This window comes from Talpa occidentalis, unplaced genomic scaffold, assembly GCF_014898055.3.
Source record: "Talpa occidentalis isolate TD23 unplaced genomic scaffold, MPIMG_talOcc4v2.1 talOcc4.10, whole genome shotgun sequence".
Classification (NCBI taxonomy): domain Eukaryota; kingdom Metazoa; phylum Chordata; class Mammalia; order Eulipotyphla; family Talpidae; genus Talpa; species Talpa occidentalis.
The window spans coordinates 32018256-32041021 of NW_023600993.1; the positions used below are offsets into that span (position 1 = coordinate 32018256).

General features: G+C 42.2%; 1 protein-coding gene across 1 annotated transcript in view; it reads left to right on the top strand.

The window, feature by feature from the left end:
* LARS2 (leucyl-tRNA synthetase 2, mitochondrial) overlaps positions 1–22766 on the top strand; it is a 142185-nt gene that overhangs the window by 21911 nt on the left and 97508 nt on the right. Inside the window, exon 5 of the mRNA XM_037527664.2 lies at positions 414–474. Coding sequence (XP_037383561.1) covers positions 414–474 — 61 coding nt within the window. The remainder of the gene's footprint in view (positions 1–413; positions 475–22766) is intronic.

The window sequence follows — 22766 nt, forward strand, 5'->3', positions numbered from 1 at the left end:
TTTAAGTTTTGACTGACAAAGCACTGTGTGGTTCCTTTTGGATTCCACAAATTGTACATTAAGGTTTTTTTCTTCAGTTGCTTTTAAACTTATAAATGCTTGACTTAAATTTGTGCAGAAAACAAACATATGGATGGGCCAGGGGTACATAGGTCAAAGGAATTACCTATCCAAATGGCCAGCTCCAAGGCTATAGACCATTTCTAATAGATTCTTTATGCGTCCAAAGTGTCATCTAACTGATATTTTTGTTGATTCTTGGTGATTGATCTTTTTGCCATGGCAGAACAACACTTATAACTAATCTAAAAAAAAAAATCTAGATTTTTCCACTTTTCCTTCACGTTCTCAAAATGTAATTTTATGACTTTTCTTCCCTCTAAAAAGCCAACTCTCTTTCCTTTGCTTCACAGTAACATTAAGCACATGAGGAAACAGCTTGATCGACTAGGATTGTGCTTCAGCTGGGATAGGGTAAGTCAGTCCTTCTTCCTGGAAGGTCATTATTTTAAGGAAGGATCAGATGCAGGGGGAGATGTGCAAATTTCCTTCCTGTTCCTCCTCTTTGGGAAGGGAGAAGGGCAGGGGAGGAGGCAGGAAGCAGGAGAGCAGGATTAATACTCCACAAATGAAAAGGTATTCCTAGTGGATAATTTGTGTGAGCAAGCACTTTTCTGTGGGATTAAGCTAAGAGTTAACTTCTTATTTAACTTCCCTGTTGGCTATGATTTATGTGTGACAAAAGCTTTGCATAAGGATTTCTCCTGTTCCCAATAGTTTAAAAAGACTGTTGGATTCTTTGTAAAAGTGATTAAATATCAATCCACTGGTCCTTTGAGGTGATTAGGTATTAAGTTGATTGGCCATTTATTTAACCTTTTGTTTGTTCCAAGTTTGGATTGAGGCTCATAAGATCTCTTAATGACTTTGTCACAAATAGCCTCTTAGTATAAAATGTTTTCCAGCTGTATATAAAACCAGTGGAAAATGCCAGGGGAGGTGTTCACTGAAGACCACGTGGGTGTTAGGAATACGCCTGTTAAATATGAACTGAGTCCTGCAAAGCTCTGGCCAGATGTCCACCCCTTAGATGTAGTGGTCAGGTAGGGAAGATGGACCCCACTTTGTCCCTGCATCAAGGCCATTCCATGTCATGATCCTTCTTAGCACCCCAGTTACTTCACAAAATGATTGGGGTTTTCATTGCTGGGTCTGTCAAGTTCAAGTTTACATCCTTTGGCTCATGAGAAGCATCTAGACCAAACCCAAATGAGATCTTCTTCCTTTTCCCCAACAATTATCTCTTAATTGATTGAGATTTGATTAAAAAAAAACCAGAAAATCAAAAGTTAAACACAGTTGAACAAGCCCTAATTATTGTTATTTTTTTTTGGTAGCTTCTTTAGTTAGTAGCACAGGCTGAGTCAAATTCTAATTGCACCGCCAATGCCTTTTCAGCACTGACTTGCAAGGTCATCGGTATTTCATTTGGTGGAGGTGTGAAAAAGTCCTGGAGCCTGGGCCAAGTTGTTCTGAGCTCCCAGTAGGGAGTCGCTGATAGAGAATGAAATGTAGTCTGGGGAGAGAGAATTAAGATATCTAAGAGCCTTTTAGAGATGAGATTTTGGATTTCTTGAGAGCAAAGATGAATTTATTAAACTTCTAGGAAGATAATGAGCATAGTCCTCACAGGAATATCAACTATAAATGCTTAAGAAATAAGTGGATTATTTTCCTGATTATTGTAAATTAGGAAATACAAATACAGAAATATAAATACAGAAAATACAATATAAATACAGAAAATATAAATGCGAACATAAATCAGTGTGGCTAATTTAACATCTTGGCATGGTTGCTGCTTTTTATTCTAGTATTATAAAACATCTAACAATGAACTACATCTATGTAGTTTATTATTGCAAAGTTGAATTCATAATGCATGTTTCTTGTTTTGCTTTTTTTTATTTACAACTCATGAATATTTTCCCATTTTATCTAATATTCTTTGAAAAAGTAACTTTTTAAAAAGCTGTATTATTTTCCATTTATGAATGTATCATAACATATATTTTTTTAAAGATTTATTTATTTATGCATACAAGAGCTGGGGTATAGGCCAGAGATGCAGGGGGTGAGAGGATTCACCAGAGACAGAGCCGGGAACAGAACAGGCAGACTAACTGAAATACACTGCTGAGGGGAGCAGCTGGCGAGGCAGGAGAGGTCTGCTGTGCCATGTGGGTTTCTCTCTGGCCGGCCAGGAATCGAACTCGTGCTGCAGAGGCTGTGGATTGTTTCATAGTGCGGTGCTTAACCCCTTGCGCCACCAGGGAGGCCTATCATAACATATTTAGTCTATCCTTTATTATTATACATGTGGGTATATCTTAATGTTTCTTCAGTATAAATACAGGTTCTCAGTCCCTCCTCTGTAAATCTGAAGTCCAGAAAACTCTAAAAACTGAAAGTTTTTTCATGACTCATTTAATTGCAGAACCTGACCTGAAATGAGGTTTAGCTCATTTTGGATGAATATATTAATATATTTTACTATAGGAATAGTAATATAATTGATTACTGGGTACTCCCCCAGATCTAGTTGGGTAAATATACTATTATCTTTTAATACCCAGAAGATCTTAATTCCAAAGCTCATTTGACTACAAGCATTTCAGTAAGACATATTTGAACCAGCAGTATAGTGTACAGGTAAATATCATCATTGCTGCTACCACTGTCCAATAGTTGCTGAATGCTTGCTGTAGACCAGATACCCCTAATTATCCTTTTGGACCCATAGAAAGCTCTAAAAGATAGGTACTTATTGACTTCATTTTATTGCTCATCACCCAAGTGGCAGGGCTGGGCTCATCCTCTGGACAATTTGACTGCTCTGCTTACCCCCTCCCCTCGAGGCAGAAATCTCAGTACACATATCTTATTTCCTTTACATGCATTCTCAAAAAGCCATGAACAAATTTAAGTTCTAAAGTACTTAAGATTAAAGAACACTTAAAAGTATAATGTGGCTTATATACTTAATGGTGTAAAGGCTGTATAGTCATACTCCCAAGATATTATTTTTTTATGTACCTCTTAGTTATTAGTGAAAATGAGTTTGTTTAATGATTGTTTGAATGGGGTGTGGGTGTTTGAATGATCAAGTCATGTCTTTTGCCCATTTAAGTAAAGGTATTTATCCTTAATGATTTCTGTTTTGTTACATATATTTTTCCTCCGTTAGTTGTTTGATTTGCATTTTGTTTATAGGGGGATGATTATTATTAGCACACAACTATGTACTTGGAAAGACTTTCTTTGAATTAGATAAATATATATTTTTTATCTTTTCTTGTTTAATTTTTACATTTAACTCAAGTAGAATTATTATAGTATATGATATAAGGAATTACTATTTTTTCTAAAAGCCAATTGTTTCTGTTAAACAGACCTTTCTGCCTCGATTTGAAAGGTTAGCTTTATTGAAACCATGTTCTTAATACCATTATTATACTCTGAGTTATAGTTGTGTTCACTTGATCCATTTATTCTAATGCCATTAGTAAATTATTTAATTATACTTGCTCAATAATTGGTTGTAATAACTGGTAACAGAAACTTCCTCTCATTGTCTGATACAGACAGTGCCACCACTATTGTCTTGTGTTTCTGTTTCTTTAAATATGTTTTGTCCATTTTTATATAACTTTTATCCTTTATTTGTGGAATTTGTTTGGTGCCTCACTTGTAGATGCAATTAACTTAAAAATTTTAAAAATGGGCATGCATCTGGGGGAAACTTCTTAGAGTCTCTATAATAGGAAGTGTAAGCTATTTGATTTCTTTTCATAACTAGTATTTATTTTTTAGTATTTATTTTTCTAATTAGACTTTTTAAAGTATAGTTTTAGGTTTCTTTTAATGGTTTCTTGCATTTTGGATTTTGCTTTTTTTTTTTCCTCTAGTGATTTAAAAGAAAAAAATCAATTCTATTATTTATTCTGCCAAAAGATAACTTGAAGGCATCAGTATCAACATTAAAGAGAAAAAACAACGTTATATATTTGTCACTCCCCATGTGAGATAAGGAAATTAGCAGGCACTTCCCACTTTCTAAACCTATTTTTTCTAAGATTTCCTTTTTTTGTATATCCTGGGTTTTTATGGTCCAATTTATTATGGGTAATTTTTCTGATCATGCTTCATTTCTTAAACATTTTGTTGTATTTGCTTCCAGTTTTTAAGTTATTTTCATACAATTTTTAAAATAATGCTCTTTAGCTATTTTCAGCGCTCATCCGTAGACCTTTTAGTGCATGACTGTCCATTTAAATATTTTTGATATGTGGCATTTTTCCAAGTTTGACTTTAACCCTTGCTTTGGATCTTCTGACATCACCCATTATTTTCATAACTGAGACTGACTTTCTGTTGCTTCCATCTAGGAACAGCAACTCATTAGAACATGGAATTCTTTTTTCTTTCAAATTGCTGTAGATCTTCTTCTATTGTCTTTTAAAAAATAATAATAATTATAGAGCTTTCCTGTCCTTCTGTGCCTATGCAGGCACCTCTCTTTTTCTTTCCCCTTTTCCTAACAAACCTGTCTTTTTACAGTGTAAATAAATAAATAAAATAATTATAGATCCGCAGGAAGTTGCTAAGGTAGTTTACATAGATCCTTTATGTACCATTCACGAAGCTTTCCCCAGTGATAACATTATATCGAGTACATTATAATATCAAAACCAGGAAATTGACACTGGTTTAGTACTATTAACTAGAGTACAAATCTTTTTTCAGATTTACCCATTTTTTCATGCAATCTCTCTGTGTACGTAGTAAGTAGTAGTAATTCTGTACAATTTCATCACATGTATAATTTATGTAACCACCATCACCTGACCCAGCATGGTCTCTGTACACACAGTGATATCTTTGCTCCCATTTTGATGCTTCTTGGATTCTTTCTCTCACCACCTTTACCATTTGAAACTTCCCCCAGAAGGTCAGCATCCATCCTTTCACTTTAGTGTTTCCTGGTGCTCAGGGACCTCTGTCTCCCACGGTTGCAGTTTGATAAGACTTTCTCCAGAACTCTGATGATCACTGTACCCTGGTCACCCCCCTCCTTTGTTTTCACCAACTCATTCATGATTTTTGTCTCTTTGTTCTTCTCTGCCTTCTGGAAGAACTTCTCATATTTGCTTTCCACATCACTGATTCAATTTCTGTTGAATCGAAGTTCCTTTGTCTGGTTTCTAATGCAGATGTTAATTTCGCTATTGTATTTTTAGATTCACTATTACTTTGCCTTATCTCATTCAGTTCCCATTTTCTTGTTCATAACTCTTAACTAGCTGCTTTTTTTCTTTCTTATTTTTGCTGTATTATCTCATCTCCACAGACCATCTATATTCAGTAGTTTTCTTGGGGCTACAAGGATATGCTTTTGAAAATTATTTTTGCTTCCTGTCATAAATCTTTCAGATGAGTTTGGAATGCAGTATTTTTCTTGTTTGTTTTGGAATCCCTTTGTAGGCACTACGTTTCCTGAGTGAGGTGCACAAGTGTATCAACCTAGAGACTCAGCAGCTTGGGGAGTGCAGTGCAAACTCCATCATAGTTTCCACATCATGTATTTCTGCCTGAGTGTGGGGATTCCACTGCTCCTGGCATTTCGTTGGTCTGATCTTTACCTGGGTAGGAGCTGGGGCATCACAGGCTCCCTTCTACCCTCCTCTTGGCTGCTTGACTTGGGGAGCCACCATAGCCAGGGGTGCCTACTCTGGCGTTTACATCTGCTCACTGTCACCTTTGTGCCTTGCCCTTCTGTAGAGGAGATACTGGAGCCCCACTCTCAGGAACCCAGCTTGGTCTCAAGAGGGGAAGCACTCTTTGGCTTCTACGCCTTTTCTTCAGTCTCGTCCCATCTGCCAAAATTCCTTTATATTTCTGGCATGTTGTTGGAACCTTCTGTTGTTTCCAGTTTTGGTGCCAACCCCCGGACCCCATTGCTATATTCTGTTGTTCATTTTCGTGGGAGTAATAGAAACAAATTGAGATCCCTGTGTTCTCAATGCCCTCATGCTCAGAAGTCCACCAGTGCTTTTTGATTAAACCTTTATAATCGATTTGCTCATATGGGGTAGCAAAGTGAGAGGTAGAGGAATCATTTATTTTATCGACTAGGCAAATCTGCGCCCTTGGCAAGTAACATTCCCAAAGTCTCAGAAAAGCTGGATCATTCAGCAGATGGCTAAACTGACAATTAACAGAATATTTTAAAAAGAAGATGGCTCAAAATGTTATCTTCCTCCCCACATGGGGAAAACTAACTTTAAAACCTGAGTCTTAGCTTCATCTTCCTACCTCTCTCTGGCTGGGAATCCCTTCAGGAACGGTTCAGCTCTTGAGCTGTATTCTCATCTTTCTTACATAAAAGCTTTAATTCTCTGGATTAAAAAAATGCATACTTTTCTGGAGAGCCGAAATGATAATCACATGATGTCTTTTAGCGCAGTGATGTTTCACTTTTTCCAATGTTATTCCCATAACAGCTTGTATCATCTTGAGAAACAGGAACGTAAGAAACCAAAAGCTGAATTTGAATAGCTGAACATCTACTGAGGGAGGAGCGAAAGAGAAATAAAATTCCAAGCTAGTGAGGGGGGAGTGCTCACTCTATGGAATGAGGAGAAGGGTAGACTGCATCCTACTCCCCTGGGCGCAGTATAATGGCCCACGAGGTCCGTGCAGTGAAGGACAGGCTTAGCTTCTGGGTCTTTGGCATGGCCCTGAGGCAGGCGTGGCCCTGACTTGCATTTCTCTGTCTTATCAGTGCGCTTGTGCCTGAGCTGATTCTGGATCAGGCCTTGGCTGTGAATCTTGAAGTAGACGATGGGGTGTGATTTTTATTAGGAATTATCTTGATAACTGTCTGGGAGCAATTCCTATGAGTTTGCTTCAAAATCAAGCAGGTTTACAAAGAGGGAAACAGTCCAAACCAGATAGGATTCAAATTAATGCCTGTGGAAACTGCTGGAGGAGAGCTGTGTTGTTTTTATTATTATTATTATCATCATCGTTATTATTTTCATTGTGATTATTGCTGCTGAGCAGTTCCCAAACCCTCATATTCCAATGTAAAATCAAAACAAATGGAAACATGTTCCAAGACTGGGCATAATTGACGTTTGGATCAACTCAGCCTTTTTTATTCTCCCTTAGTAGAGTAATCAAGAGTTGACTCTTTGCTGAGTGTCTTTACCATGGAGATCTTTGGAATTTTTATTTACACTCATTTTCACTGGGCTTTAAATCCCTGTGGTGATTTCCTCCTTGTGCTTCTACATTTAGTCTTCTGAACATGATGGTGCCCGGTAGTAAGATTGAGGGCTTTGCCATTGTTGGGTCAGGGAAATACAGAAATTACTGCCCTCTAACAGTCATCCAGTGAAATAAATTCAAAATGTGCCCTTGTGTCTTCCCCAAGGCCACGTGGACTGAGGGCTGGGGATGTGGTAATCTTAGAGCACCGCCTCCGCACTCCCCAGCCACCCTTTATCAGAAATTTTATGGGACAGTCCTCCGATGGTTTTGTGTTCCTCCAGGTTTTGTCCATCCCTGCAACAGCGCCTTCATGTAGTCACGGGGCTCTCCTGGGGCTGTGGCATCCCCACCGCCTCACGGTCCTCTGCTTCTGTCCTCACATCTCTCTTCCCTTTTTCCTTCCTCTCGCCATTCCCTGCTCGAGCTCATCCCTTTCCCTCTACTCGCCTGCTTTTTTCTTCTTTCTTGTTGTCTTCTTTCTCATCTTCTTTTTTGCGGGGTAATATTTTATTATGGAATGTTTCTAACTTGTACTAAATAAATGAGAATAGAATAAAATAGGGAGGCCTTCCCCCCCCCCCAAACACTCATTGTCCAGCTTCAACAGTTGCCAGTCTTATTTCCTCTATACCCCGCTGCTGGAATTATTTTGCAGCAAGCCCTAGACATTGTATATCTTCTTCTAGAAAGAGTTCAGTATGTGATAGTCAAAAGATGAGGGCTTGCTCTTACTTCCTTCCCTTCCCTTCCTTCTTCACAATCCCATCATCACACATAAAATGATTAAAGACAATGCCACCAGACATTTTGCATATTGCCCTCGTTGTCTTGTAAGTATTTTTTGCGCCATGGGTCTGTTTACCCGCACTTCTGCTGGCCTTTGCTTGGTCCTTCTCCAGTTCTCAAGTTGTTGTCATGGTTTGGTAGCAGTACCCTCTTTTTATCCCAAACCAGTAAGCCCTTTAGACCATGAAAACTGTCATGAGTTTCTTTTCAAAGTTGTCTCCAATTTGTACATTTGCAAAGTGAAAATTATTATTGCTTCAAGGCCCTTACCTCCTTGACATTTGATTTACATAAAGGACTAAACATTTAATAAGGAGGCTGATGACCCTTCTTTTTAGAAATGATGGCCCCAGAATAATCAAAAGATACATATTTATTTTAAAAGATACATATTTATTTTAAAAGAATTTAAAGAATAGCATGAAACAGAACGGGGCGGGGGTGGGGGGCAAGAGAATGTCTGAAAACAAGGTTGGAAAGATTTCAGTTGTGAGAGCTTGGCGCAGGGTTGCCTTGGTAACATGTAACAGGCATTCAAAGTATTTGACTCTTTGAGTCTTCTTTCCAGTCCTTACAGAGGTGAAGTTTGTCTGGCTGATCTCTGGCTCTGGGTTACCTGTTCACCATCAGAGGTTTTCCTTTGGTTGGACGGGAAAAGGCTGTGCCTTTGTTATAGCTGAAATGGGTTGCCAGCTTATTTCTTAGCTCTTGCCTCCTTGTAGGAAGGCTGGTGCTGACACATAAAGGTCACGGTGCAGGACTGCAGCCATCGGGGGACTGGGAATCACATCTCATCACAAACACATATTGCACTGACCTCATAGGGGTCTGCACCAGCTCAGTGCCTAGCAGTTGAGGTGAGCTACCTCAGCCGGCATAGATTCTTGCTCTGTTCAGCCCTAACTGAGGAAGGAGGTCTCTTGGGGCTCCTCAGTAAATGTGGCAATTCAAGGAAGTAATTTGTTTATCCAAAGTCCCTCTGGTGGTTTTGCGCACCATCAGGGCAACCTGATCAAGGATGCACAGTGGCCAATGGGAATAACTCTCCCCCATTTCATGCTTGTTAAGTGGTCTTACAAGGCAGGATCTTGGACTCTCATCTCAGAAAGCAGGTGTAGGTGTTGGGTCTGGCCATTAACACGGGTGTGCATGATCTATTGTCTCTCTGAGCCTCTGCTTCTCTCCAAGGGGATGCTTCTGTGGTTATTGAAGAGATCGACTCGCTCTTTAAATGCCCCAGGAAATAAGAGCACAAACCTTTTCTCTCCTTGGCCACAACAGGCCTCTGGGTCGGTCTTGTGCATCAACCTGGTACAACCTTTGATAGGATGGAGGCCTGAGGTTTTACAGACATGATGGGCTTTAAGTGTGTTAGGAGGCAATATCTAAAAGGTCTTTAAGATGAAGTTTTTACTCCATGAAGCTAATAAAGATTATTTATTTGTGTACTTACACCAAGGGTTCTCAAACTTCAGCAGCTTCAGAATCACCAAGAGGATTTATTAAATCACAGAATTTGGGGCTCCCCTTCTAGAGTTTTTAATTCAATAGGTTTATGGTTTTGTTTCACTCTTCAGAAAGAAAGGCTCTTAGGAATGATCATGCTCCCAAATCTTATTAAACAAGAATCAAAATACAGGTCTGCCATCAATTACTTCTCACATAAGGTAAGGCATAAATGGATAATTTTAAAAAACAGGCAATGTTTTGGTAAGTATAATAACAGTTTTTATGACTTCTTTCATTGTGAAATATCAGCTGTGTATACACTAGAGCATAAAGCATGAGTATATATAGCTCAATAAATTATTATATAGCCGTCACTTCAGTTAAGGGAGGAAATTTCGTCAGCACCCAGAAACTCTCCCTCCTCCAGTCAGAACTCCATCTCTCCCCACTACAAACCAGTGGAGGCCTGATGCAGCCTTGCGCTCTTAATTCCTCAGGCATCTAAAGTGTGAGCCAACTCTTCAGTAACCCCAGTAACATCCCCTTGGAGAGAAATGGAGGCCCAGAAGGGCAACAGATCATGTCTACCTTGTGTTAATTGCCAGACCCCAAACCAACACCCGGTCTCTAGATGAGAGTCCAGGAACCTCCACTATTCTGATATTTGTTTATCATTATTGCCTTGTTTTTTTTTTTTTTTTAATAGAGGCATGTTTTATTTATTTATTTATTTGTTTGTTTGTTTGTTTGTTTATACATGCACTGGGTACAGTCAGAAGCGCGGGAGGGTGAGAGAATTCACCAGAGCCAGAGTGGGGAACAGAACAGGCAGAGTGATGAAATACACTGCTGAGGGGAGCAGCGGGCGGCAGGAGAGGTCTGTGCGCCATGTGGGACCCTCCTCTGGTGGCCGGGGAGCAGCCGGGGATTGAACCGGCGCTGCAGAGGCCGCGGGCAGCTTCGCAACCCAGCGCTCAACTGCTGCGCCACCAGGGAGGCCCATTATTGCCTTGTTTTTAATAATTTTACCACTTAGCTATGTTTTTAAAAGTTACAGAATTTGAACCACATAGTATGTGTTCTTTTATGTCTAGCTTCCTTAACACAACATACTTTTCTCCATTTGACTATAATTTCTTTCCCCAGACATTTGGAAAGGTTGAAGAAATAGTGCAATGAGCATTCCTTTGCCTTCCACCTCAATTCAACACTTGTTGACATTTTATTATAGTTGCTTCACATCTTGCAGGCATGGTGGCTCTGTTCCCCTAAGTACTTTCATATTCCTGTCCAAGGACTTCAGACAACCTCCTCCAGGACCACAGTACCATTTTGATAGCTCAGAAAATTACAGTAATTCTATAATATTATCTAATGTCCCAACCATATGTGACTTTTCTAGTTGTCCCCCAAATGTCTTTTATATGTTTTTATCCTTCTACTGCTGCTACCATAAATTCACACAAACTTAGCATCTTAAAACAACACAAATTTATTATGCCACAGTTTCAGCTGGTCAGATATTTGGGTAGGCTCTGCAGGTCCTCTACTTAGGGTCTTACAAGGTCAAAATCAAGATATTGACAGGACTGTGTTCCTGACTGTGTGCTTTGGGAACAAGTCCTCTCCGTACCTCACTTGGTGTTGGCTGAACCCAGTTCCTTGGTGGTTGGACTTGGCAGGCTGTCAGCTAGAGGTCACAGTCCTTGAGCCGCCCATGTCCTTCTGTGTGTCTCACCTTGCTCCCTCCAGCGACACCCCTGTCCTGTTTCCAGTCCCTGTCTTCCCCTTCTGCTACAGCTCTCTGACTCCAGCCAAGGTGACAGCGTTGCCTTTACCTGCCCCTGGGATTACATGGGTTTTCTGAATAATTTAGGGTAGTCTCCCAAGTTCATGTGAGGACAGTGAGATGGTGGTCACCTGCGAGCCAGCAAGAGAACTCTCACTAGAACCTGATCTCACACTCCGCCTCCAGAACATGAGAACATTGACATTTATTGTTTAAGCCACCCAGTCTGTGGTGTGGCAGCCTGCACAGACTAAATCAATGATTTTGATTTTTGAAGAGTTTAGATTAGTGGTTTTATACAACGACTTACAGTTTGGATTGGTAACTAGATGCTTCTTCAGGTTCCACTTGCTATGGCTGCGTAAGTACCAGCGTTTATTGTGTTCACGTTACTGTGATCTGGGCAGAGTTTGACAAGGACGGCTGATTTCTGGGCCATTCGGCACAATCTGGGACAGCTGGAGGACTGGGCTGGTGCCATCTGAACGGCTTGCTCCCTCACCTGTCTCATAGACTCCAACCAAGGTGACTAGTGGGGGCCTGGAGCTGCTGGGGTTCCTCAGGTACCATTCCCAGTGCTCTTCAAGAGAGCCAGAGGTCCCCTGACCTGTTGACTTAAGCCTCCCAAGGTGTGTGTCCGAGAGAAAGAACAAGGCAGAAGCTATATATTCTAGCTTTAGAAGTTACTCAGTGTCCCACACTCCTCTACAGTCATAGGTCTGGCCACATGCCAGGTAGAAGACATCAGCACTACCTCTCTGTGGAGGGAAGAATGTCAGTGTAAAGCACATCAATGTCACGTTATAGCAAAAGCTTATGAGCTTAGATATTTTGGCATAGCTGTCTTTGGAAAATATAATCTGCCACAAAATCTTTAACTTGTTCTGTTATTCCCTATATTAATTGTATAAGTGGGATGTTAGGTCTAGAGCTTGGTTTTTTTTTTTTTTTTTTTTTTTTAGTTGTTAGATTTAGAATACTTTTTTCCAAATTTAATCCTGGGTGATAGGTTCTTCCTAGTACACTGATACCTAGAGAGACATATGTTAAATTGTCTCACTGTGGGTGGTGCTAAATGTGATTGGTAGCTTAAGGTGGTGATTGCTTGATGTCTCTGTTGTAATGGCAGATTTTCCCCTTGTATAATTTGTTAGTAATTTGTAGGATAGCACTTTGATACCATATGAATATTTTAATTTCCAAACAACCTTTCAGCTGGGGGTGTAGATTCTCACCTGATTCAGTTATAAAGAGTTTGTAAATTGACCGACAGCCTATGGTGAGTAGTACTGAGAGCAGGGGTGGGGGAACATGCCACAGCAAAAGAGCAGCCTGAGGCTATGGGCCACTTCCGATGAGGGATGTTCTGTATTATGCTGAAAGTTCTCGAGATGGTGTTTCTTCTGGAGTTTCATACTTGGGTTTCACTTATCTTTCTTATGAGGGAAATTCACTGAAGAAACATCTAATCACTTTGAAGGATGAACCATTCCAGGATGACAGTTATTCATAGCATCTAATAGCCCTAAATTAACTTTTCAAATAACCTTTCAAAGTTTCTGTCAAAACATATCCTTTGTTTGAGGAATTCTATGGAGACATGAATTTCAGGTGAGCCTCAGAAAATATCAAACTTGTTTTCTGCTGCTAAGGCCCCGGAAAAGCCAACAGAAACTGGCAGATAGTCCAAGGACAGTCCAACCAGACAAATTTGCAGGAAGGAAGGATTGAGAAAAAGAGATGGGGAAGGACTTGTTGGTGACCATCTCTGGAGATTATGGGTTATGGAGAACTGGATGAAATTACTGCGGGAGAGAGAACAGATGGCCCAGGATGTCCTAGATTTACAGTCAAGAGGCAGAAGCCAAGAAAAACTTCTAGGATTAAAAGAGAATTGGCAAGAGTGTCACTGAAACCAGGGAGAGAGTGAGTTTCCACAAAGCGGAATTTTCTGTAGCCACAGGAAGAGAGAGAAATGGGGCCAATAAAGCCACTGATGACCAAGTTGACCATTAAGAACAAGCTTTGGCGCAAATTGCATGAGTTTATCTTTTTTGATTGCTGAGTAATATTCCATTGTGTATATGTACCAGATCTTCTTGATCCAGTCATCTATTTTTGGGCATTTGGGTTGTTTCCATAGCTTAGCTATTGTAAATAGTGCTGCTATAAACATAGGGGTGCAGGTGCCCGTTTGAATTGATGTTTCTGTGTCCTTTGGGTAAATACCTAGGAGTGGAATTGCTGGATCATGGATGGAGCTGGAAGGGATCATGCTCAGAGAAATAAGCCAGAAAGAAAAAGAAAAATACCAGATGGTCTCAGTCATAGCAGGAATTTAGAAAACCTAAATAAGGGACCAGGAAAAAGACTAATTATAATAAAGTAAAAATCAAAATCAACAAGCAACTATAAACCAGAAACACACTGGGGGCAGGGGGAGGAGGGAGTAGGATCAAAACAAGGGGGGTGAGAATTGTGTGGGGACTATAACCAAGATGAAAATGCATACATTGTGCAAAAATGAAAGATGATGTAAAAAATATATAAAATTAAAAAAATTAAAAATAAGAGAATCACAAAAAGAAAGAAAAAAAAACAAGCTTTGGGTGAGAACATTCTAGAAAGATAATGGAGTAGAAGACCCCAGGAATCTGTCTCCCCATCTAGACAACAACAGTTGTCTATACTTTTTTTCCAAATTTCTAGTTTTATTTCTTTGTCTCTGTCACATAGGAATCTTTCAAGCTGTGACAAGTTTCTACTACTTATTGCTTATGAAGCTTGCAGGCAGCAGAACAGCTCATTTTGGGCACTGCTGTCACTGTTTTGCCTCCGTTCAATTGACGAATTGATATTTTCTCTTCCTCTGGATGTGTGCCCATGTCTAACAAATAGCCTTCATATTATTCTGGAAATGTAGTGAACGCATCTCTCAAAAATATCTTTCAGAAGACTGTGCTGTTGATCTGAGATGTTCAAGTATGTTGCAGATGAAACTAATGTTCTTTTCCTTCCAGAAAAATGAAGCAACAATGGAGAGCTGGTTTGGCTCGGATAATTGAAATGCTGGCATTTACCCAAGTAGACCAATAACAAATCACAAGTCAAGCCCATTAATCTCATCCGTGGTTTAATGGAGGGTTTTTGGTTCCCAGTTGCCTAGTTAGAAGAGCTGTCTGTACAGTTAGTCCGCCTTGATGAAACTCCTGTCAGCTGGCAAAGGAACAATTACCAAATTAAACAAATTGCTGTGCCTTGTCTGATTATGGGTAGTTCACAGAATCCTGTGTAGTTTGTAGTAGGAGGCAGCTCTTAGGTTATCATTAAAATGACAATGCTTAAGAAATATTGGTCAAGAAAATAGCAAGAAGACAAGCTTACCGATCAAATGGATTTGATTTGAGTTCAGAAAGACTGTGAGTTGCCTTTAAAACTGCAAAGACCACGATTTCCCCTCCTTTAATACTCATTCTCTAAATTGGCTTCAAGAGTACATGGAACATGAACCTTTTAAGTTACTTGAGAATTTAGCTGTAGCCTTAGATTTGCACACTCTATAAAAGCAGTCTCGTATTTGTCGTTTTCAGTTTCCATTAAATGCTTGTTTTCGGTCTAAAGTTAGTTCTGAGGGGAAGGAATTTGATCCCATAAAAATAAATGTGTAGAAAAATGTTCGCTTCATAATTATTACCCTGCTATTAACACCTGTTCTGAATGCTGCAAAAAAGGAGAAAACAAGGGAAGACAAAGGAGGCCAGAAGCTGCAGCTTGACAAAAACAGGCCATCACAGAGAGCTGAAGGGGAGTGAAAGGAGAGGACCCGGAGGAAGTAGTGAGGCTGAGGAGGCCTAGGTGGGCAGTGGGAGTCGTGGGGACTGACAGTTCAGGGGCGGGGAAGAGGTGGCCCTGTGCTGTGGCAAAGAGCTGCTGGGAAAGATGCAGATGAGACAGAATAAAGCAGAATATGGGGAGGTGGGAGAGCTGGGTCTAGGGTCCAGAATGCCTGTGTGCATTAAAGGGGATCATGGATTGCCTCCCTTTTCTTTCAGAGACAAATGGAGATGAATGGGATCTGAGTGGAAATGATAATTCAGAGAATGCTTTAGAATGCTTTGAAAAGGCCCACTATAGATGGCCTCAGTAGTCCCAGCAATGGAGGAGAGGTCGTCTCCAGGCCGCCTGACTCAGTGCTGTTAGGTCGTTGCTCCTCAGCACGTCTGGAATGACTCAACGTGTGAGGGAACAAGCCGCCCTGGCTTGGATGGAAAGAACCCTTCTTTCTGTTCTCCACACCTCCATTTTCTCTCTCTCTCTCTAACTGATTGGTGAGGCTCCTAGGATAAGGGACAGGGTTGTAAACCCTTCCTGCATATCTTCTCCTCAGTGGATTTAATGGAGGGAAGCACAAAATTCTGAACCCACATTATACCAGAGAATAGTGAGATTTATGTCAAGTGGGTCACTTTTTTAAAAGTCATTTGTTTTTGATGGTGTGGAAATGTTAACGGAGGTAAACCTGGTTCTTTTTGATTTGTTTTTTCTTCTTGTTCTCGGGGCTCTTTGGGCAGTGACTGAGGGCAGCGCTCCTCATGTGAACCCAATTTGACACATTTAGAATGAATAAGCCAGATGGTGGGTCCAAGAACAGATATTCTGCTTTTTAGGAAGCCTGTTGAATTTAAGAAAATTAGCAGGGGCTCTGGTCAAGTCTTTTACTTGCTTTTTAAATATAGTGACACTTCACCATCTGAATTTTGATGTCCTTGTTGCTTTCATGAAAATTTATTGAGGTCTTGCAATGCCCAAGACAGAAACCACACCCTTTGCAGTCTGATCTTGAGAGTGACGTCCCTTCACTTGCTGTATTCTGCACTCACAGGGAGGGGGTTACATAAGGGCTTGAATACCAAGAGGCAGGTGTTGTTGAGGGCCAGCTTACACACGGCCAGCCATAGCTAATGAGGAAGCGGAGGCTCAGATACTATCAAGCTACTTACTCAGTATCCCACAACCCCCAGGGAGGGCCTGAGCCTGACCCCCTGACTCCCCAGCCCTGCTGCCTCACGTTTGCTCATTACCCTTGGCAGGGGTGGCACCTGGCTCTTTCCGCTCTTATAACAGCCGTGAGAAAGGTGGGTAGGTTCTGTTCTCATTCTGCCATGCAGGAGCTGGCAGCTCTGGGTGGCCTTTTCCTCTCTCCCCGAGGTGCAGTGTCCTCTGTGTAAAGCACGGCAGCGCCTGCAGCACCCCTGTGAGGGTTGAGGTGGGGTCAGGGGAGAGCAGTTTTGGGACTCGGGCTGTGTAGCAGCGTGTCTGGTTCTTTGCTAATTGACACTCAGAGCCAGCGAGGGTGCACTGAGCATCTGCCCCTATCTCTGTGTTCCCTCCTGCCTGGGATCCTGTAGCAGCATCTCAGGGAGGAACTAACCATCTCTCCATTTCCTCTTCTCCGGAAGCCCTAGCAAAAGCCAGGCCACTCTTGGCTCTTTGCAGCTTGTCCTTCAAAAACCATTTCTCTGGGAGGAGAAACAAGCTGTCAGGAAGTCTGGCATTTTCAGCAGCTGATCACTGAGCATAAGTCATCACCGCATCAAGTTTCTGTGTTTGTTGCCATGAAGGTTCTGTCGGGATTGTCAGGACAAAGAGCCTGTGCTGAGCAGGCCTGAGGTGCATGGGGAGGATTTGAATTCCATGCAGGCTTAGGTACTGGGGACCTTGTTAGAAATATCATGTGCTCTAAACTGTGCTCTTAGCTCCTGTTGGAGGCCAATTCCTTAGAGTTCTGTGAAGAAACAGAGCAGGACGGGACCCCGTCTCATGCCTTACCTGGGAGGGATATGTATTTGGGAAGAACCTCTTTGTGATGTTTCTCACCCCTGACTGCACATAAAATTTCAGGAGGTAGAAGGCTGGGTGAGAGTCTTGCATAGGAAGCTTTGAAAGCTCCATGCCAAGATGCAACCAAGTCTGAGTGCCAGTGCATCTCCGAGGGCTGAGTGAGGGGTGTCTGCCTGCGTCCTCACCCTCTTCCTCCTGCCAGCGTGGCAGGTGCACAGAGCCGTGGACTGGAACCCTAAGTTTACATCACCAGAAGGAGCAGCTGCCAGACTGGGTGTGTCTTTCTTTCTAAGCTGCACACTGGGAACCCTGTGGCAGGTTTTCCCAGTGAGCTGCGCTCAGCTCTCAGAACCCCTCCCCTTAAGAATAGAGCACCGGGGGAGGAATAAAAGGCAAGGCCATTATGTACTTTTCCTTTTGATCTGTTGCAGTAAAGAGCAGCTGGCAAAAGTGCACATTACAAAAGATAAGTTTTTTTTAAAAGGTATGAGTCCCACTCTCCTATTTCCGGGATTCATTGTTTTGGAGGCAGGAGGTTTACTGTGACACTGGGGAGGGGGTGGTGAGGCCTCGTTGCTGGAAACCGTGAAGCATGGTGCCTGCTCACTTTTCTTACTGTGTTTATTTGCCAATGTACTGAGCCTTCGAGTGGCTGGTTGATAAACATGTTGCTTCAGGTTTTGCTTGTTTTTGTTTTGCTAAGTCCTGACAGCTAACCTAAATATTGTGAGGTTACAGTGCAAATTAAGTGCACAGGATGTGAGTGATGTTTTCTGGCCTGTGAACTGGGACCAACCACTGTCAGAGATGTGCTGAGCCCACGAAGCAAAGACCCAACTCAGTCCTGCTGGAGCAGAAGTGGGGAGGGCGCATGGGGGCGGGGGAGTCCCCTAGCTGGCCATCCTGTGGTCAGTTGGCACCAGAGGTGACTGGGAGCCACCTGTGTGCATGTCTCCCTCCGGGTCATAAACACCACATATTCTTGGTGAGAAAGTCAGTATTTGGTGAGGGATAGTGCTAGTAAGTTATTCTGACCCAGTCCTATCCTGTCCCTTCCCTGCCCTCCCCCCCCCCATCCTAGCAGCTTACTAAAGGCACCTCAGAGTAGTATGATAGGGAAACCAGCCTCATTCCTCCCTTAACACACCCTGAGTCACGTCATCATGGAACTGTTGCTCCTGCCTGTGTGCCCAGTATCTGCTTTATAGACACGATTGTGGTTTTCCTCACAAAGCCTGTATCAGATGGTCTTCGTTGGCCCTGTCTTTTCGAGATGGACACTCAGCTGTGGCACAGAGTTCATGATGATGCAAAGACTTGAACCCAAGACAGATGGCTCCAGAGCAGACGGCCTTACCTTTAGCTCGCTCTCCCAGACTCTCCCTAGAGCCAGGCTGTCTGCCTGAGGAGACCTCAATGAGGCAACCCAGAAGGTGACTGATGGCCATGATTCTTCCTTCAAAGACCAAGCGCTCAGGGACCCCAGAGTAGGCCACTGTGGCTCAGCCTCCTGGGTTTCGCGCTGCAGAATCACTGGCACAGGAGCTCCTGAAGGGGCTGGCTGAGTCATTAATCTGGGCACTGAGGTGTGGGTGGTGGGTCTCACAGGAAGTTTTGAGCCTCACTTGGGTTCTGAGAGAGCCCACCTTCTGTGTTGGGCTCTGGGATTGGCTGTGAATGTGCAAATTATTCTTAATGCTGCAATCCAGATATTGTGGACCGTACAGTTGCAGCACGGAAGGATGGTCCTCATTGAAATCCCAGATGTGTAAATTTGGTCTCTCAGCAGCCAGATCAGTTTCCAGAACTTTGGGCATATAAATGTTGACACTTTCCTATAGACCTGTGTGACGGACAGCTGAATTGCAGCTGTTTTTAGAGCTATAGCTTTCAACAACCCTACTTTTTGTTTTAAAACAAGTGTGCATCACCTGGGCATGGGTGCTTTTGGAAAGCAGGACAGAGGAGAGCTGGGGAATGAGAGGGACTTGGGGGACTCTGTGAATAGCCTGCCTTTAACTTTTCTGGTAGGGCTTCCCTGGTGGCGTAGAGGTTAAGTCTAAGTGCTATCACTGTTACAGCTTAAGTTCGAGCCCCAGCTAGGGAGCTAACCCACATATGGCACAGCAGACCTCTCCTGTCTCATCAGCTGCATCCCTCAGCAGTGTATTTCAGTCAGTCTGCCTGTTCTGCTCCCTACTCTGTCTCTAGTGGATCCTCTCACCACCCCCATCCCTGCACCTCTGACCTATACCCCAGTTCTTCTACACAAAAATAAAAAAAAATTTTAAAAAAACAAGTTAAAAAAAATCTTCTCTGGTAGTCTCACTAAGAAGTCTTCCCAAGTTAGTGGTATCCCACAGCTTGTGGGCAGATGTGGGTAATAGACCACACACACAGACCTAGGGCTCACCCTTGGGGTCACAAGCAGTGGTGGGCCTGGACATTTGAGTGCTGTGGGCCAGATTCCATTGGGTAATCTTTAAACACTTTCACAGGGGTGGAGGGTGGGGTAAACTCTTCTATCAAGAAAAACTGGATGCCTCTCTTACTTCAAAATGGGATATTTATTATATGGATTTATTATGGGAAATTCTCCAAATCAGACAACTACTTGAGGGCATATTAAATTGTTTAAATTTTAGATAGTAAAATCAATCACTCATCTCCAGTGAACAGCATTCTGCATGCATAACAGAATTCTGGGGTTGTATCTGCCCACACCCCCACTTGACAGGTCTCCCTTTGGATGGACTCAGAGTTGGCAGGAGGACTAGTGGACAGCATTGCTGTGTGCCCCAATCAGCAGAGATGGGCCCATACCAACTGGAGAAGGACACCGAAGTTAACTCACTTGTGCTTCCGCATTTCCCAGTGACATTTTACCCTTTTTTATGGAAAGCCCATCTGTCAGAGAGTTGCTTTGCTCACTCTCCCTTGTTATAGTCCCAAACTAGAAAGATTGAGACACTCAGAGCAAGGTGTCTCCCGCTGACACTGTTGGCACTTGTGTTAGATAATTTTTTGTTCTAGGAGCTGTCTTGCACGTTGTAGGATTCTCAACAGCATCCCAGGCTTCTATGACTAGATGCCAGTTCAGCCCCTGCCCCCACCACCAGCACAGCTCTGACGGACAAAACGTCTCCAGACATTACCAGATGTCCCTGGGGAGCAGTTTTTCCCATTGAGAATCCCTGCTTTGGGAAAAGGAAGGACTATTAACATCTTTGTGGGTGCTGAAATCTCTGAAGACCCTTGTCTACTGGGCTGAGTTTTGAATATTTAGTTACCAGGAAAAAGGGGTGTCTTGGTTTTTAGCCAGTTATTCAAGTTAAGACTTTAAAGCATTTTAATTTCAGAGAGATACTTTTGATGACTTTTACCGAAATGTGGCGTTAGAAGACTAGAAAGAACCACTTTTGTTGGCTTATTATTGTTGTTGTTGTCATTGTTATTATTTAATCAGCAAATCAAGGAGGTTCCAGAAGGGTTCTATGACTTTTTTAAGGAAATGTATTTCTGAGCAGGGTCTATCCCCTGCCGTGCTTGTGGTTCTTGTGAGACTAGACTCCTGTGGAGCCTGCGAGAGCTGGACATTTCTGCACAGAGTGGACAGTATGGTAGGTCCTGTCCAGGCCTGTGAGGCAGAGGGGAATGCAGGACAGGAGGACAGTTCCTGTCCTCACGCACTCCCAGCCTCTTCTGCGCTGGTGACTCAAGCACTTCAGAGCGAGGAGCAGTACAAGTCGAGTGCTGCAAACATGCATTGAAATAAAACTACCAAGATTGGAATAACCTGGGTCCTGGAGCAGTGGTTTTCAAGCTGTCCACTCTTAGCAGCTGATGTTACCATTTCTTTAGACAGCGTGTACAGAAATCAATATAGAGAAGGCAGGACAGACCCAAGTTGGAAATAAGGGTCAAAGAAAGGGGTCTACAATCCTCATCCCACCTCACCGCTCCTCAGAATGCTCTTGTCATTACATCTCTGATGGAAAGTAGGCTAGTGCTTGGTGGGATCAATATCTCCTTCCCCCTCCCCACCATGATTGTGGATCTATCATCTTTTTTCTGTTTTAAGTATAAATGATTTTCAAAGTCATGAACCTTGATGAAGATATAGTGGTGTTTCTTTGCTGTGTGGTTTTATTCTCAATTTATGGAGGCAGATTTAGGGCAGAGAAAACACTGACCCAAATGCACATACATGTATATTTATTAGGAGTGCTCTGATATAAAAAATACAAGAAAAATAGAGGAAAGAGAACTTCCATCCTCTAGATTTAATAATTATCACCATATGTTATTTTTGCTTCAGATATTTCTTTTTTTTTTTAAGATTTATTTTTATTTATGCATGCATGCAAGACCTAGGGTATAGGCCAGAGGGGCAGGGGTTAGAGGATTCATCAGAGACAGAGTGGGGAGCAGAACAGGTGGATCTACTGAAATACACTGCTGAGGGGTACAGCTGACGAGACAGGAGAGGTCTGCTGTGCCATATGTGGGTTAGCTCCCTGGCCGAGAATCGAACTCAGGCTTCAGTGGCTGCTATATCTTGACATGCTGAGACTTTAACCTCCTGCACCACCAGGGAGGCCCAACTACAGATATTTCTTTAAATCTCTGCTTGATAAGAATGAAAAAAAAAATTCCCACAATAACAAGGTTTGGGAATCTTTTTTGCCGCATTCCCATTCCCGTTCCCTGGCCTGATTCATCTTGTGGACCACAGTGTAATTCGTGTGTGGTCTATGGAATCTATATGAGGGATACAAATCTGACTCAGTGTGCAGACATTCTTGTATTTATTTAGTTTATTCTTCACAGAACAATAATTTTGGTGTGTCTCAATGTGACTGGATCTGAACATACAATGATAAAACAAAACAGGCCAAACATATTTTCTGCTCCTAGGTTTTGTTAAAAATTGAAGTTCTGTTTTTTTTTTTTAATAAATTTTATTTTTGTATTCCCCATACAATTGCAACCCCCTTATTTTGACCCCAATCCCTCCCCTCCCCGCCCCCCACCCTCCATAGAGTGTCTCTGGTTCATAGTTTTTTGTTGATTTTGATTTTCACTTTCTTATAGTTATTCATTTTCCTGGTCCCTTATTTAAGTTTTCTAGATTCCTGCTATGAGTGAGACCATCTGGTATTTTTCTTTTTCTTTCTGGCTTATTTCACTGAGCATGATCCCTTCCAGCGCCATCCATGTTGCTGCAAATGGCATGTGTTTATCTTTTTTGAATGCTGAGTAATATTCCATGGTGTATATGTACCACATCTTCTTGCTCCAGTCATCTATTTTTGGGCATTTGGGTTGTTTCCAAAGCTTAGCTATTGTAAACAGTGCTGCTATAAACATAGGGGTGCAGGTGCTCTTTGGAATTGATGTTTCTGTGTCCTTTGGGTAAATACCTAGGAGTGGAATTGCTGGATCATATGGAAGCTCTATGTTTAGTAGGTCAAGAAATCTCCACACAGCTCTCCATAGTGGTTGGACCAGTTTGCACTCCCACCACAGTGCAGGAGAGTTCCTTTTTCTCCACACCCTCGCCAAC